Source organism: Heptranchias perlo, chromosome 25 (genome assembly GCF_035084215.1).
Source record: "Heptranchias perlo isolate sHepPer1 chromosome 25, sHepPer1.hap1, whole genome shotgun sequence".
Taxonomy (NCBI): domain Eukaryota; kingdom Metazoa; phylum Chordata; class Chondrichthyes; order Hexanchiformes; family Hexanchidae; genus Heptranchias; species Heptranchias perlo.
The window spans coordinates 34,430,499-34,448,616 of record NC_090349.1 but is presented as its reverse complement, the minus strand read 5'-3'; the positions used below and the strand labels follow the sequence as shown (position 1 = coordinate 34,448,616).

Sequence of the window (18,118 nt, the reverse complement as noted above, 5' to 3'; positions counted from 1 at the left end):
AGAAAACCCCTTGGCATTGTTGTGGAAATGATGCAAGAAACTAGCCTTTCTAAAAACATCTAGCAGTGGAACAATGAATCGTTGAGCTGGTCACGGCTAATTACAAAAGCTTCAGGCTCAATTAATTACTCTCTTTCCATTTGGGGTTTTGTGGGGAAACAGTTTGGCATTGATTAAATATCATAAGATTTAGAAGAGGACCTTTTAAAATTTGTTTTGTGTTGATACCTCATTGCATTTATTCAGATAATTGTAAACAATTTTACAACACCAAGTTATAGTCCAGCAATTTTATTTTAAATTCACAAGCTTTCGGAGACTTCCTCCTTCCTCAGGTAAATGTTTCAGGAGCTCCTTGAAGCCTACGCATTTATACATATAGAACAATACATGGTGTTTACAGACTGCCCCTGCAACTGCCCGTTGCCAAGGCAATCACCGTGTTCAGACAGAGAGGTGTCACCTGCAGAACCCCCGAATACACATTCAACAAAAAAACAAACAGGGAAAAAAAAACAGAGAAAAAAAACAGAGAGAGGCAGAAACATCCGGAAGGCAGAGAGAGCCAGCAAATGACCCATTATATTAAAAACAGATAACATTTGTTCGCTGGTGGGGTAACGTGTAGCGTGACATGAACCCAAGATCCCGGTTGAGGCCATCCTCATGGGTGCGGAACTTGGCTATCAATTTCTGCTCGACGATTTTGCGTTGTCGTGTGTCTCGAAGGCCGCCTTGGAGTACGCTTACCCGAAGGTCGGTGGATGAATGTCCATGACTGCTGAAGTGTTCCCCGACTGGGAGGGAACCCTCCTGTTTGGCGATTGTTGCGCGGTGTCCGTTCATCCGTTGTCGCAGCGTCTGCATGGTCTCGCCAATGTACCATGCTCTGGGGCATCCTTTCCTGCAACGTATGAGGTAGACAACGTTGGCCGAGTCACAGGAGTATGAACCATGCACCTGGTGGGTGGTGTCCTCTCGTGTGATGGTGGTATCTGTGTCGATGATCTGGCATGTCTTGCAGAGGTTACCGTGGCAGGGTTGTGTGGCGTCGTGGACGCTGTTCTCTTGAAAGCTAGGTAATTTGCTGCGAACGATGGTCTGTTTGAGGTTGGGTGGCTGTTTAAAGGCGAGTAGTGGAGGTGTGGGGATGGCCATAGCGAGGTGTTTGTCCTCATTGATGACATGTTGAAGGCTGCGGAGAACATGGCGTAGTTTCTCCGCTCCGGGGAAGTACTGGACGACAAAGGGTACTCTGTTGGTTGCGTCCCGTGTTAGTCTCCTGAGGAGGTCTATGCGATTTTTTGCTGTGGCCCGTCGGAACTGTCGATCGATGAGTCGAGCGTCATATCCCGTTCTTACTAGGGCGTCTTTCAGCGTCTGTAGGTGTCCATCGCGTTCCTCCTCGTCTGAGCAGACCCTGTGTATTCGCAGGGCCTGTCCATAGGGGATGGCCTCTTTGACGTGGTTAGGGTGGAAGCTGGAAAAGTGGAGCATCGTGAGGTTGTCTGTGGGCTTGCGGTAGAGTGAGGTGCTGAGGTGCCCGTCTTTGATGGAGATTCGTGTGTCCAAGAAAGAAACTGATTCTGAGGAGTAGTCCATGGTGAGCTTGATGGTGGGATGGAACTTGTTGATGTTATCGTGTAGTCTCTTTAGTGATTCCTTGCCGTGGGTCCATAGAAAGAAAATGTCGTCGATGTATCTGGTGTATAGTGTTGGTTGGAGGTCTTGTGCAGTGAAGAAGTCCTGCTCGAACTTGTGCATGAAAATGTTGGCGTATTGGGGTGCGAATTTGGTCCCCATGGCTGTTCCGTGTGTTTGGGTAAAGAACTGGTTATCGAAGGTGAAGACATTGTGATCCAGGATGAAGCGGATGAGTTGTAGGATGGCTTCCGGAGATTGGCTGTTGTTGGTGTTGAGTATTGATGCTGTCGCAGCGATGCCGTCATCGTGGGGGATACTGGTGTATAGTGCCGAGACGTCCATCGTGGTGAGAAGTGTTCCTGGTTCAACTGGTCCGTGGGTACTGAGCTTTTGTAGGAAGTCTGTAGTGTCGCGACAGAAGCTGGGGGTTCCCTGTACGATGGGTTTCAGGATGCCCTCGATGTATCCAGAGAGGTTCTCACACAGGGTTCCGTTGCCTGATACGATGGGACGTCCGGGTGTGTTGGCTTTGTGCATCTTTGGGAGGCAGTAGAAGTCTCCCACGCGGGGATTACGTGGGATGAGATTGCGTAGGATGCTTTGAAGGTCTGGATCGAAGGTCTTGATCAGTTTGTTGAGCTGGTGGGTGTGTTCTTTGGTCGGATCTGCGGGTAACCGTCTGTAGTGTTTCTGGTTGTCCAGTTGTCGGTATGCTTCTTTGCAATAGTCTGTTCTGTTCTGTATGACTATGGCTCAGATATTTATTGTTTGCATGACGTAGGACAGTAAAAAAATGCTGCAGACACAGGAGCTTTAATGCTCCCATTTGGATTAAAGACACTTACTGGAGGCCAATCCCTATTAGGACCAAATCTTAAATTCTGTTGCAGTCACAATTTAATGCTTCGCTCAGAAGGCTTCTGCTAATTGTTCTCCCCCTTCCAGATTTTCGCTCCTGAAGGTAGTGACTTAAAATGAGATTTAGTTCCATTGATGGCCATTCTTCACATGTAAGCATACATCATGTATGTTCAAGGAGGAATTCTGACAGCTGAGCCCAAACCTTCCTGACCCAGTCTCCACTCATGCACTTTCCAGCAGGAAATCACTGGACAACATGCAGGAGGTTGGCTTTCCTTTCAGATTCCACCCCCCCCCCCCACCCCCAAAGCCCTAGCTCAAGGGTACTGAGACCAGTTGTAGAAGCTGAGATGAGCTATCTCAACCTCGAGATCAAACATTCCTGATTTTATGACTTAGTGTATTATCTTCTTGCGGTATCAAGGTAGCACACAAAGTGATAATTTTCCATGATTTTGTCGTATAATAATGCTGCCATTTGCAAAAGCAAGGAATGTTTGTAATAGTATTGTAGAAAATGGCTGAAGAAAACAATTTCTTGAAATAATTCCTACAGGAGTATAATTCTTTTCTGATGAAGAATCTCACCTGAAATGTTAACCTATTTTTCTCTGAGGCTAGCTGACCTGCTCTTCAATTGCAGCGTTGCTTTTATTTAAGATTTACAGCATTCCTATTTTTCTATGTTTATCCTGTCTTTTCATGAATGTTGACTCCTTGCTGGGATACGATTTCATAAGTGCTGGAAGTGCCATTATTTATATGTGAGCCTTGTTAGTAAGTTAGGAATCACCTGGACTGCCATCAAGACCAGAAACCTATACCAATTTCCATTCTCTAACCCAGGGCCACTGAGGCCAATTGTAGTGTCCCTACTATGCTCCAGCTAAGTCAGCTCAGAATAGGTATCAGATATAACCTGGCTTGTATGACTTAGCTATTTTTCTCTGCTATTTAACAAAGCATTGGGAAATAAAGTTTTGTTTCTTTAATTCATTTTACTTTATGAATTTGCAAAAATGCTACTGCTGTAGCATTGGTAATATGGTTAATATCTGCTGAAGCTTCAGACAACAGGATGAAGTGTTCTAGCTGTGGTGCAGAAACAGTAGTACTCCTCATCCTTGGAGGTTTCTTGTACACTACTCAGCCCATGCTGATCTATAGTCAGGACTATCATTGCTTCCCTCCAGCCTTTGAAGATTGCTTATGAATTACCAGAAGAAAAGATTTAACAGATGGGTTTTTTTTTTATATTGTCCACATCTGTCAATTTTTAAAATACATAAACTATGCTTCTATTGAAGAAAGTATGTTATCCTGCCGAGCTTTATCGGGGTGAGGTGCATCTTGTACCCTGCTTATACTGGCACATAGGGATCTTATTGGTCTCCAGTTAGACTTCTACTGTGCGGTGTAGTCTGCTTGAATTGGTTCCACTTTAAACTAGACATACCTCGAGGACCATTTCATACCACTCCCACTTGAGATATAAACCAGCACGATCTGATGAAGTTGGATGCCAAATTGCAAATGCCATATCCTTGGCATCATGTGTTACAGGATTCACAGCACATGGAGGGATGTGTTAATTGTGCTTCTGATGAATTTAAGTGAACGTTAATTTAAAAAAAAGTTGCTTGTGCAAATGTATGAAGTGAGGTACTCCCACACAGCGAGGCAGACAGAACTCCGAGCCATTGTCAGCTTAAGGCTTGTTGTATATCTTGAAGCACTTGGCTGAAAAACCTACCATCCATCTTAGCTGGGGAATATACCTCAAAAAAAATATTGGAGTGGGGAGGTGGTGGGAAACATAACAAGAATTTACAAGAATTTAAAGGTAATCCTCAGAACCCCAATGATTTGGAAAATGGAGTAGTTTTAAGAACTAGTGAACATTGGAACTGTACCAGACAGAAGCACTACATTTGTTTGCAAAATCAATTGAGGTGTTTAAAAGGGAGATTGGTACTGACTTGAAGTAAGGATTTTAAGGAATATAATGAGATCGCAAGAACATTGCGATTAAGGATAGAGACCTGTAATGGCCAACAACATGGGCAGCAGGCTCAATGAGCCAAATGTCCTATTTTTGTTTCTATTATGTTAAATTTTTAACTGTTTTATATTCAACTTAATGCATTTCTAACAATGATTTTAAGCTAATTGCAGATGAGGAAGGTTTTTTGGCTTAGGATCTCCTTGGATGGATTGTCCTAATGTCCACATACTGTAGAATTGATTCTTCCTAATCATTATTCGCATCCCTTTCAAAATAGCTATCATCACCCCCTCAAAAAGCCTACACTTGACCCCTCTATCATTACACCATCTGAAGTCCAATCTTCCTTTTCTGTTGTTGTCTCCCAGATTCATGACTATCTCTTCTATAACTATATGTATGAAACTGTCCAGTTTTCTAGCCCTCCCACAACATCGAAATGGCCTTAATTAAAGTCATAAACAATATTTTCTGTGACTGTGGTGCATTATCGCTCCTCAAATTGTGTGACCTTTGACACTGTAGAAGACCACACCATCCCCCAGTGCCTCTTCACTGTTACCCAGGTGGCTGGAATTGCTCTTGCTTGGTTCCAATCTTATCTGTCTGATTGTAGCCAGAGTATCTTTCCCAATGGTTTCTCTTCCCACCTTATACTGTCACCTCAAGTCCTCCAAAAATCCATCCTTTGTCTCCCTTTTGAGATCATTCTCAACGACATGCTTCTGCATGGATCAGTTTCAATGTGTATACTAATACCACCTACGTCTACCTCTCCATCACCTCTGTGTTGGTATCAAGTTTTGGATAAGTCGCAAATTCATTCAGCTCAGCAGAGGGAAGATTGAAGCCATTATCTTCGGCTACTGCTATAAGGTACGTACCCTCTCCACTGACTTCATCGCCCCCTTCCCCGGTCACTATCTTAGATTGAACCATACAGTTTGCAACCTTGGTGTCCAATTCGACCCTGAGCTGAGCATCCAACCCCACATCCTCTCCATCACAAAGGCTTCCTATGTCCACCTCAATAATATCACATTTTTGTGCCTACCTCAACCCATCTGCTGCTGAAACCACGGCTTTGGCGTCTACAGCCGTGACTATTTTAATGCTATCCTGGCCAACCTACCATTGGAGCATCCGCGATGCTGAGAAAGTCGTGGATAGCACGTTCAGTGAGTTGGTCACACCACAGATAAAAATTGCTGAGGGAGATAGTGAATGGGTGACCAACAGACAGAGGAAGAGTAGGAAGGCAGTGCAGGGGTCCCCTGCGGTCATCTCCCTCAAACAGGTATACCATTTTGGATACTGTTGGGGGAGATGGCTCACCAGGGGAAGGTGGCAGTGGCCAGGTTCATGGCACCGTGGCTGGCTCTGCTGCACAGGAGGGCAGGAAAAAGAGTGGCAGAGCTATAGTGATAGGGGACTCGATTGTTAGGGGAATAGACAGGCGTTTCTGCAGACGCAACCGAGAGTCCAGGATGGTATGTTGCCTCCCTGGTGCAAGGGTCAGGGATGTCTCGGAGCGGCTGCAGGACATTCTGGAGGGGGAGGGTGAACAGCCAGTTGTCGTGGTGCATATAGGCACCAACGATCTAGGTAAAAAACGGGATGAGGTCCTACAAGCTGAATTTAGGGAGTTAGGAGTTAAACTAAAGAGTAGGACCTCAAAGGTAGTAATCTCAGGATTGCTACCAGTGCCACGGGCTAGTCAGAGTAGGAATGACAGGATAGCTAGGATGAATACGTGGCTTGAGAGATGGTGCAAGAGGGAGGGATTCAAATTCCTGGGCCATTGGAACCGGTTCTGGGGGAGGTGGGACCAGTACAAATTGGACGGTCTGCATCTGGGCAGGACTGGAACCAATGTCCTAGGGGGAGTGTTTGCTAGTGCTGTTGGGGAGGGTTTAAACTAATGTGGCGGGGGATGGGAACCGATGCAGGAAGTCAGTGGGAAGTAAAGTGGTGACAGAAACAAAAGGCAGTAAGGGAGAGTGTACAAAACATGACTGGACAGATGGTTTGAGAAAGCAGGGCAAAGACCAAGGGAAGTCTAGATTAAACTGCATTTATTTCAATGCAAGAAGGCAGATGAACTCAGGGCATGGATGGGTACATGGGACTGGGATGTTATAGCTATTACTGAAACATGGCTAAGGGAGGGGCAGGACTGGCAGCTCAATGTTCCAGGGTACAGATGCTATAGGAAAGATAGAGCAGGAGGTAAGAGAGGAGGGGGAGTTGCGTTCTTGATTAGGGAGAACATCACGGCAGTAGTGAGAGGGGATATATCCGAGGGTTCGCCCACTGAGTCTGTATGGGTAGAACTGAAAAATAAGAAGGGAGAGATCACTTTGATAGGATTGTACGACAGACCCCCAAATAGTCAACATGAAATTGAGGAGCAAATATGTAAGGAGATTACAGGCAGCTGCAAGAAAAATAGGGTGGTTATAGTAGGGGACTTTAACTTTCCCAACATTGACTGGGACAGCCATAGCATTAGGGGCTTGGATGGAGAGAAATTTGTTGAGTGTATTCAGGAGGAATTTCTCATTCAGTATGTGGATGGCCCGACGAGAGGGGCAAAACTTGACCTCCTCTTGGGAAATAAGGAAGGGCAGGTGACAGAAGTGTTAGTGAGGGATCACTTTGGGACCAGTGATCATAATTCCATTAGTTTTAAGATAGCTATGGAGAATGATAGGTCTGGGCCAAAATTTAAAATTCTAAATTGGGGAAAGGCCAATTTTGATGGTATTAGACAGGAACTTTCAGAAGTTGATTGGGAGAGTCTGTTGGCAGGCAAAGGGACGTCTGGTAAGTGGGAGGCTTTCAAAAGTGTGTTAACCAGGGTTCAGGGTAAGCACATTCCTTATAAAGTGAAGGGCAAGGCTGGTAGAAGTAGGGAACCTTGGATGACTCGGGAGATTGAGGCCCGAGTCAAAAAGAAGAAGGAGGCATATGACTTGCATAGGCAGCTGGGATCAAGTGGATCCCTTGAAGAGTATAGACATTGCCGGAGTAGAGTTAAGAGAGAAATCAGGAGGGCAAAAAGGGGACATGAGATTGCTTTGGCAGATAAGGCAACGGTGAATCCAAAGAGCTTCTACAAATACATAAAGGGCAAAAGAGAGTAGGGAGAGAGTAGGGCCTCTTAAGGATCAACAAGGTCATCTATGTGGGGAACCACAAGAGATGGGTGAGACCCTGAATGAATATTTCACATCGGTATTTACAGTTGTGAAAGGCATTGATGTTAGGGAGCTTGGGGAAATAAATAGTGATGTCTTCAGGAGTGTACATATTACAGAGAGGGAGGTGCTGGAAGTCTTAACGCGCATCAAGGTAGATAAATCTCCGGGACCTGATGAAATGTATCCCAGGACGTTATGGGAGGTTAGGGAGGAAATTGCGGGTCCCCTAGCAGAGATATTTGAATCATCGACAGCTACAGGTGAGGTGCCTGAAGATTGGAGGGTAGCAAATGTTGTGCCTTTGTTTAAGAAGGGCGGCAGGGAAAAGCCTGGGAACGACAGACTGACATCTGTAGTGGGTAAGTTATTAGAGGGTATTCTGAGAGACAGGATCTACAGGCATTTGGAGAGGCAGGGACTGATTAGGAACAGTCAGCATGGTTTTGTGAGAGGAAAATCATGTCTCACGAATTTGATTGAGTTTTTTTAAGGGGTAACCAAGAAGATAGATGAGGGCTGTGCAGTAGACGTGGTCTACATGGACTTCAGCAAAGCCTTTGACAAGGTACCGCATGGTAGGTTGTTACATAAGGTTAAATCTCACGGGATCCAAGGTGAGGTAGCCAATTGGATACAAAATTGGCTTGAAGACAGAGGGTGGTTGTCGAGGTTTGTTTTTCAAACTAGAGGCCTGTGTCCAGCGGTGTGCCTCAGGGATCGGTGCTGGGTCCGCTGTTATTTGTTATTTATATTAATGATTTGGATGAGAATTTAGGAGGCATGGTTAGTAAGTTTGCAGATGACCCCAAGATTGGTGGCATTGTGGACAGTGAAGAAGGTTATCTAGGATTGCAACGGGATCTTGATAAATTGGGCCAGTGGGCCGATGAATGGCAGATGGAGTTTAATTTAGATAAATGTGAGGTGATGCATTTTGGTAGATCGAATCGGGCCAGGATCTACTCCGTTAATGGTAGGGCGTTGGGGAGAGTTATAGAACAAAGAGATCTAGGAGTACAGGTTCATAGCTCCTTGAAAGTGGAGTCGCAGGTGGATAGGGTGGTGAAGAAGGCATTCAGCGTGCTTGGTTTCATTGGTCAGAACATTGAATACAGGAGTTGGGATGTCTTGTTGAAGTTGTAAGGCCACACTTGGAATACTGTGTACAGTTCTGGTCACCCTATTATAGAAAGGATATTATTAAACAAGAAAGAGTGCAGAAAAGATTTACTCGGATGCTACCGGGACTTGATGGTTTGACTTATAAGGAGAGGTTAGATAGACTGGGACTTTTTTCCCTGGAGAGTAGGAGGTTAAGGGGTGATCTTATAGAAGTCTATAAAAGAATGAGGGGCATAGATAAGGTCGATAGTCAAAATCTTTTCCCAAAGGTAGGGGAGTCTATAACGAGGGGACATAGATTTAAGGTGAGAGGGGAGAGATACAAAAGGGTCCAGAGGGGCAATTTTTTCACTCAAAGGGTGGTGAGTGTCTGGAATGAGCTGCCGGAGGCAGTAGTAGAGGTGGGGACAATTTTGTCTTTTAAAAAGCATTTGGACAGTTACATGGGTAAGATGGGTATAGAGGGATATGGGCCAAGTGCAGGCAATTGGGACTAGCTTAGTGGTATAAACTGGGCGACATGGACATGTTGGGCCGAAGGGCCTGTTTCCGTGTTGTAACTTCTATGATTCCATGATTCTTTACCCTCAATGAACTTCAGCTCATCCAAAACTGTGCTGCCTGTATCCTAACCCACATCGAGTTCCTCTTGCCCATCACTCCTGTCTTCACTGACTTACGTTGGCTACTGGTCCTGCAACATGAGTCATGAGTTCAATTCCTACCATGGCAGCTGGAGAATTTAAATTCAATTAATTAAATAAAATCTGGAATAAAAAAAAACTAGTATTAGTAATGGTGGCCACGAAACTGTTGGATTGTCATTAAAACCCATCTGGTTCACTAATGTTCTTTAGGGAAGGAACCCTGCTGTCCTTACCCGGTCTGGCCTATATGTGACTCCAGACCCACAGCAATGCGGTTGATTTTTAATTGCCCTTTGAAATGGTCTAGCAAGCGACTCAGTTGTATAATCTCGCTACAAAAAGTCATAAAAATAAACCCGGACGGACCACCCGGCAAGGGACCACAAGGCACCCGACACGAAAAAGGCAAACCAAGCCCAGTTGACCCTGTAAAGTCCTCCTCACTAACATTTGGGGACTTGTGCGAAAATTGGGAGAGCTGTTCCACAGACTAGTCAAGCAATAGCCTGACATAGCCATACTCACAGAATCATACCTTTCAGCCAACATCCCAGACTCTTCCATTACCATCCCTGGGTATGTCCTGTCCCACGGGCAGGACAGACCCACCAGAGGTGGCGGTGCAGCGATATGCAGTCAGGAGGGCGTGGCCCTGGGAGTCCTCAACATTGACTCCGGACCCCATGAAATCTCACGGCACAGGTCAGACATGGGCAAGGAAACTTTCTGCTGATTACCACCTTCCGCCCTCCCTCAGCTGTTGAATCAGTCCTCCTCCGTGTTGAGCACCACTTGGAGGAAGCACTGAGGGTAGCAAGGGCACAGAATGTGCTCTGGGTGGGGGACTTCAATGTCCATCACCAAGGGTGGCTCGGTACCACACTACTGGCCGAGTCCTGAAGGACATAGCTGCCAGACTGGGCCTGCGGCACGAGGTGAGCGAACCAACATGAGGGAAAAACCTACTTGACCTCGTCCTCACCAATCTACCTGTCGCAGATGCATCTGTCCATGACGGTATTGGTAGGAGTGACCATCGCACAGTCCTGGTGGAGACAAAGTTCCGTCTTCACACTGAGGATACCATCCAATATGTTGTGTGGCACTACCACCGTGCTAAATGGGATAGATTCAGAACAGATCTCGCAACTCAAAACTGGGCATCCATGAGGCACTGTGGGCCATCAGCAGCAGCAGAATTGTATTCTAGCACAATCTGTAACTTCATGGGCCGGCATATTCCTCACTCTACTATTACCAACAAGCCAGGGGATCAACCCTGGTTCAATGAGGAGTGTAGAAGAGCATGCCAGGAGCAGCACCAGGCGTACCTAAAAATGAGGTGCCAACCTGGTGAAGCTACAACACAGGACTACATGCATGCTAAACAGCGGAAGCAACATGCTATAGACAGAGCTAAGCAATTCCACAACCAACGGATCAGATGAAAGCTCTGCAGTCCTGCCACATCCAGTCGTGAATGGTGGGACAAATAAACAACTAACGGGAGGAGGAGGCACAAATCTGGAGTGTGATGGAATACTCTCCACTTGCCTGGATGAGTGCAGCTCCAACAACACTCACGAAGCTCGACACCATCCAGGACAAAGCAGGCCGTTTAATTGGCACCCCATTCACCACCCTAAACATTCACTCCCTTCACCTCCGGCGCACTGTGGCTGCAGTGTGTACCATCCACAGGATGCACTGCAGCAACTCACCAAGGCTTTTTCGACAGCACCTCCCAAACCCGCGACCTCTACCACCTAGAAGGACAAAGGCAGCAGACACATGGGAGCAACACCACCTGCATGTTTCCCTCCCAAGTCACACACCATCCCCACTTGGAAATATATCGCCGTTCCTTCGTCGTCACTGGGTCAAAATCCTGGAACTCCCTACCTAACAGCACTGTGGGAGTATCTTCATCACACACACTGCAGCGGTTCAAGAAGGCGGCTCACCACCACCTTCTCGAAGGCAATTAGGGATAGGCAATAAATGCTGGCCTTGCCAGCGACGCTCACATCCCATGAACGAATAAAAAAAAACACCTCAAATTCTCAACCTTGTGTTTAAATCCCTCCATGGCTTTACCCCTCCTTTATCTCTTTAATTTTCACCTATGCTACAGCCCCATCTCCCCATCAAACTCTTTGTTCCTCTGACTCTGCCCTCTTGTGCATCCTCTTTCCTCGCTTCATCATAGATGCCATTGCCTTCAGCTACCTGAAGGCTCAAACTCTGCAAAACATTCCTAAACCCCTCGACATCCTTTAGGGCTATCCTTAAAATTGATCTCTTGGACTGAGCTTTTAATCACCCATCGTAATATCTCCTTCTTTAACTCAATGTCGATTTGATTTCCTTATGCTTATGTGAAGCACCGTAGAACATTTTTTCTACATTAGCTGTGCTATATAAATGTGAGATACTGTTGTTAATAAATCTTTGGCACTACTGAGATATGTGGGGGGCCCTTTGGTGAATTGGGACCTTTTTATATGTAGATGAGTAGCTGTGGCCATAAACTTGACCAGAAACTAAACTGGACCAGCCACATAAATACTGTGGCTGCAAGAGCAGGTCAGAGGCTGGGTATTCTGTGGCGAGTGACTCACCTTCTAACGCCCCTAAGCTTTTCCACCATCTACAAGGCACAAGCCAGGAGTGTGATGGAACACTCTCCACTTTCCTGGACGAGTGCAGCTCCAACAACACTCAAGAAGCTCAACACCATGCAGGACAAAGCAGTCCCCTTGATTGGCACCCCTTCCACCACCTTAAACATTCACTCCCTCCACCACTGGCGCACCGTGGCTGCAGTGTGTATCATCCAGAAGATGCACTGCAGTAATTCGCCAAGGCTTCTTTGACAGCACCTACCAAACCCGCAACCTCTACCACCTAGAAGGACAAGGGCAGCAGGCGCATGGGAACACCACCCCCGCATGTTCCCCTCCAAGTCACACACCATCCTGACTTGGAAATATATCGCCATTCCTTCATCGTCATCGTCAAAATCCTGGAACTTCCTACCTAACAGTACTGTGGGAGAACCTTCACCACACAGACTGCAGCGGTTCAAGAAGGTGGCTCACCACCACCTTCTCGAGGGCAATTAGAGATGGGCAATAAATTCTGGCCTTGCCAGTGACGCCCACATCCTATGAATGATTTTAAAAAAAAGCTAGTACCACATTCTAACGCACATTGACTTTCTTTTATTCTCTCTAAGGGTTAGCATAATACTTTGGTCTACTGCTCTGGATATCTGGCCTGTAGCAACTAAAGGCAATTGCTTTCCCACTCCTGCCCCTATGTGTTTAGCAAGTGCCCTTGTCATTACAGCCCATTCTAACTTGAATCCGTTCTGAAATGTAAAATAGTCTGTTCCTCGTCTCTTGGGAAGCCTATAATTTACAGCCATGAATGACTGTAAGTCACTAGCATTTCTGTTTATCAACTGGTGCTAACTCTGCTAAACAACAGCCCTCCTCCAGGTTTTTCATCTTGCAACCAAGGTCAGGATGTGTGATACAGCCATATATTGATCATTCAGGAAGACACTGAGTCATTGATTGGAATGAGACCAGTGGGATTTCCACTGATTTCAGTGGGGAGCTGAGAAATGGGAAGTGAAGTCTTGTCTGGAAAGGATCTGGAATAGTGTAAACTACAACAGGAAGGGGTGTAGCGTCACAAAAAGCTTGTAATACGAACAAGACTTAAACTGTTTAGATCTCAGCAATAATCATTAAAGTTCTGATTTAAATTCAGATATATTGAACTCAACAACCTGTTTTTTATAAAAATCTTGCACTTGAATCTAAAGTTTGTCTTTGCAACAATGGGACCTATGCTTGATACACACTGCATTAAACAAAGACAGTTGCTAAAGAGGGAAAGTAGGAAATAATGAAAACAAACACAAGATTGACATTAACACACAGATTAAGCTGAGTCTTAATGTGTTGGAGCAAATAGCATGGGGAATAGTAGGACAGAATACAGAATCCTTCACTTTATTTGAATTACCAATTGCACGTGCAATGAGGAAGGTTAGTCAATGGTGGTACAGGCAGAAAGCTGGGAGCTAGTTATATAGTCCTGTAAAGCCCAAAGTCCGCAGTCAGATTTCTGTCTTATAGTTCACTGACTGAAATCTAGAATTACAGAGCATGTTCAGCACAGAAACAGGCCATTCGGCCCAACTGGTCCATGCCAGTGTTTATGCTCCACACGAGCTTCCTCCAAAACCTCCTTCATCTAATCCTATTAACATAACCTTCTATTCTCCCTCGTGTTTATCTAATTTCCCCTTAAATGCAGCTATGCTATTTTCTAGTCAGAGTTTGCTGGTCTATGAATCGTACAGCCCCTGACCTGCTGCACCATTTGGATTTCTGTAACAACTGCATAAGCCGAGCAAGGACTCCGTTGCGTGAACAGATAAAAATCATCCAAACATTCATTGCAGGCAATCCAAAGCTTTAGTATGTTGGTATATTATCATGCTATGCTGCTATGTTTTGGCCTTCGGCGGGTAAGTGTTTGGGGCCGACTGGAGGGAGGGGAGGCCACTACAAAAGCCCTCTCCTTCCACCGGGGGACCTCAAGGCATTTTACTGCTGCTTCCTGGGGGTCTACAGTCACTTTCTATATGGTAGCCCTGATAAGTGGGACAGATAGGAGGGAAATCCTCTGGGTACCTACCCCCTCACCTGCTGTCATTTGTCTGTGGTTGGCGGATAAGGGGCAGCCAGTGGCAGCCCCAGCAAGACTAGAGAAATCCCGGTTGGGGTGGTGAGACATGCGTGAGCCTCAACCACCTGAATTTCCTCCAATTCTCTGCTGCAATCCTTCTTGATTTCGAGTGGGATCATGGAGGAAAATTCCCCCCCCCCACCGTGAGAACAGGTTTGGCTGTGATGCCATTCACAGTAGAACAGTCTGCGTACACTCAGCCTTACACATGAAGATGTGCCTTCTAGGAGAGTACCAGAGTGCTGCTGGTGGAAATGGTGAAAAATTGAGTAAATACATATAAAAATAAACTGTATGTTATGGAATATAGACACTGAGAAAATAGTGGGAAAACAGTGAACCATTCTATTCTGTATAATTTCCAATTGCTGGCCTAAAAAAATGCACAACTTATCAGTCAACATCTGAAAGAGAGGTAAGGATAGCTGGATTGAGGGGGAAGATGTTTCTTTTTTAATTTTCTCTCCTTCTTAGAAAATGATAACTATCATTACAGTTGTTTTGTCCAATGCATAAGCTTGTCTAAATGTGCTTCATTCATTTATAAAGTATTGTTTGAAGTGTTGATTAAGCTAATAATACAAAGAAAACTTTCTAATGTTTTTCAATTCTACTTAGTGAATCTGATAATTATTTTTGTGTTTCAATAGCTCCGAAATGCAGGTGAATATGAGGAGCGTAAACTAATTAGAGCTGCTATACGCAAGCTCCGTGAACAGGAGATTGAAGGTGGGTTAATCTGTGTACTTCATGCACAAATTCATCCAAATGAGTTTTTATTAGTATCGTGCTTGAGGCATCTGCAGATTTGTTGTCTTTAAGTAGGAAGTGATATTGATCGTAGCTACATTTTGCTTTGCAATTTTTTTCCCCCCGTGAAAGCGTGATTACCCACACTAGAAAACCTAAGTTGAAAGGGTAAGAAGGTTGGGAAAAATGATACCAAGGGAATGATCCAGTAGCCGTTATAGTCAGTACTTGACCATAAGTCCCCTCCACCACACCGCCTAAAAAAAAACGAATGTCTAAAGTTTGAATTGCAGGTCTGGCTGAGATTTCAAATGATACCTGTACTTTTCCAAAGGTGTTACCAGACAGTAACCAGGAAAAAGAACTCTGGCTGATTTTCCCACCCTATGAGAGGAGTGCTAAGGACACCTTTAGCACCCATACTGCCATCTTAGCTGAGATTAGCTGGCTAAGTACAGACCAGTAATCAAAATTATGACCTTTATAGTCTGTACAGTTTAGCACCTATCACATGCTTAGGACGTCCCAAAGTGTTTCACAGCCAATGAAATACTTTTGAAGTGTAGTCACTGTTGTATTGTGGGTAAACAGGCAACCAATTTGCACATGGCAAGGTCCCAAAAACAGCAATGAGATCGGTGACTAGATAATCTGTTTTATTAATCTTGATTGAAAGATACATGTTGGCTAGGGAGAACTTACCTGCTCTTTGAATAGTGCCATGGGAATTCTAAATCCACCTGAGAAGGCAGACAGGGCCTCGGCTAAACATCTCATCTGAAGACTGCATTTTCACCAGTGAAACACTTCTTCAGTGCTGCACTGAAGTGTCAGCCTAGATTATGTGCTCAAGTCTCTGGAGTGGGGCTTGAACTCATGACTGTGTGACTCAGAGGTGAGTGTTACCAATGAGCCAAGCCTGACACCTATGTATTTCTAAGCATTGGTCTATTAGTATCACATTGTGTATTTCTGAGCATTGGCTCATTGAGCTACCTTTAACTATCTAATCTAAGCAATATGGGAATGTGCTCCAAAGCTCTTGTTTACTCCATTAACCAGTTACCTTTCTGATTCTTCAGCTGCATCCATTGCAGAGAGGCCGGTTGGCATGCTGGTCCGTAGTAAAGCACTGGAAAGTGAAAAAACAGTCACCACTTACCGACCGGATATCGTGCCACAGACAACACGATCAAGCAAGGACCTATCCACAAAACACGAGGAGAATGTTCTTCGAAGACTGGTGAGTGTTTTCTTAATACAATGAATAAGTTATTCACTTCTACATGTGTGGGATCTTATCCTATACTTTGAGCACATTTTAAAAACAAATCACCCAAAAATATGAATTAAGAACAAATATTTTTAACGTTTTGTATGTTTCTTTCCAATCATAAAAATAAATCAGAACAAAAGGAGAGGGAAAGCTAAGATCTTGGTTTCGAATATGCCTTACCTGCTGAATCAAGTGGCCCTTGAAGTTTCCATTGAACTGGCAACTTGATGCGATTTGAAAATTTGCCAAAGGTGAACTGCTGCAGGAACACCTATTGTGGTTTTCCTTTTGTAAATATTTGAGGTGGTTGCTATAAATAGTTTTATTGTTCTTTGCTTCGAGAGGCTAGTTATTGCTGGTACTGATATTAGATTGCCACAAATGGTAGGTGGTCACTGGAGAACTCTCTACAGGTGTTTTTTTTAAATCTACTTTCACTGCAGTGGACTCCTGAATGAATGATTCACAGAAATAATTTTTCAGTTTCTGTCATCAAATTAACTGGAATTTTTGGGATATGTACTGCTCATCTTGGACCTGGGTGCATTGTTTTCAGTGTAGGACACCTATGTCACCCAGAAATCAAAATGTTCCCTCTCCCTTTTTTCTCCTCCTTTCCAGAAAATACTGACTCATGTTAGCTACAGGCAGCTCCCTGGTACCTTGGCTTCGAACTTAATGATACTATGTGATTGGTTCAACAACAACAATTTGTATTTATATAGCACCTTTTAAAGTTTTTTTTAAAAAAAGTGCCAAAATGCTTCACAGAGGAGTAATTAAAAAAAATGGACGCCTGGCCAAAGAAGGGAAATATTAAGAGGCGTGACCAAAAGTATGATTGAAGAGGTTAATTTTAAGGAAGGTTTGCAAAGAGAAAAGGGATGTGGATAGGCAGAGGAGTTAGGGAGGGAATTTCAGAGTTTAGAGCCTAGGTGAGTGAAGGCACAGGTACCAATAGTGGGATAAAGGGAGTGGAGGATGAACGAGCACATTTGTAGTATAACAAGAGCATTAAACAGTTTCAGTAAAATTGTGGAAGATAGATACAGGTTATATTAATAGAACTGCTACCATAACCATTATTCAAAGACAAGTTTCTACGCACCCGCTCCCCCCCACCCCCACTCCCCATCACCCATCATTCTCTAAATCTGAAGAAATCATTATTTGTTATAGAGGTGGAAATTCTTATTTGTGCCAATTTCCAGCTTGATCTCAGTAAATAATACAAAGGGTGCATTTATTTACTGCACTCTTTTTTAAAGTTAAAAGTGCACTTTCTAGTATGAAGCATAATCCTATTTTCTGGCTGATGTCAACACCAGGAAATTTGATTCAGCACAGATCATCAGGATTATTTGAACTGAACTGAAATACTAATCTTTTGGTAAAAATGCAGACATACAACGTTCAGCTAAGCCAGAGCCAATCAGAAAGTCCAGTCGGGTTAGTAAGCTGCTGTGGAGTTTTACTGTGGTCATTTTTGCTGCAGGTTTGTTTCTTTTTCAATTTTCAGTTTGAATGGGGGAATTGGGGGAGGTCACCAGTAAATGGGGGAATTGGGGGAGGTCACCAGTAAATGGGGGAATTGGGGGAGGTCACCACTAAATGGGTTCTCTTTTCTAGAGAAGAGAAGACAGAAAGGTGACCTGATAGAGGTCTAAAATTATGAAGGGGTTCAACAGGGTAGGCGTAGAAAAGATGTTTCCACTTGTAGAGGTGTCCAAAACTAGGGGCCATAAGTATAAGATAATCACTAATAAATCTAGTAAGGAATTCGGGAGAAACTTCTTTACTCAAAGAGTGGTGAGAATGTTGAAGTCGCTACCACATGGAGTGG

The 18,118-nt window shown here is 44.5% G+C and overlaps 1 protein-coding gene across 6 annotated transcripts in view; it reads left to right on the top strand.

Moving 5' to 3' along the window:
- Positions 1–18,118, top strand: part of smtnb (smoothelin b) — a 314,089-nt gene that overhangs the window by 107,160 nt on the left and 188,811 nt on the right. For all 6 annotated transcript variants that reach the window (XM_068005958.1, XM_068005961.1, XM_068005960.1 and 3 more), the window contains exons 4-5: positions 14,900–14,978; positions 16,082–16,242. In XM_068005958.1, the coding sequence (XP_067862059.1) occupies positions 14,900–14,978; positions 16,082–16,242 (240 nt within the window). The remainder of the gene's footprint in view (positions 1–14,899; positions 14,979–16,081; positions 16,243–18,118) is intronic.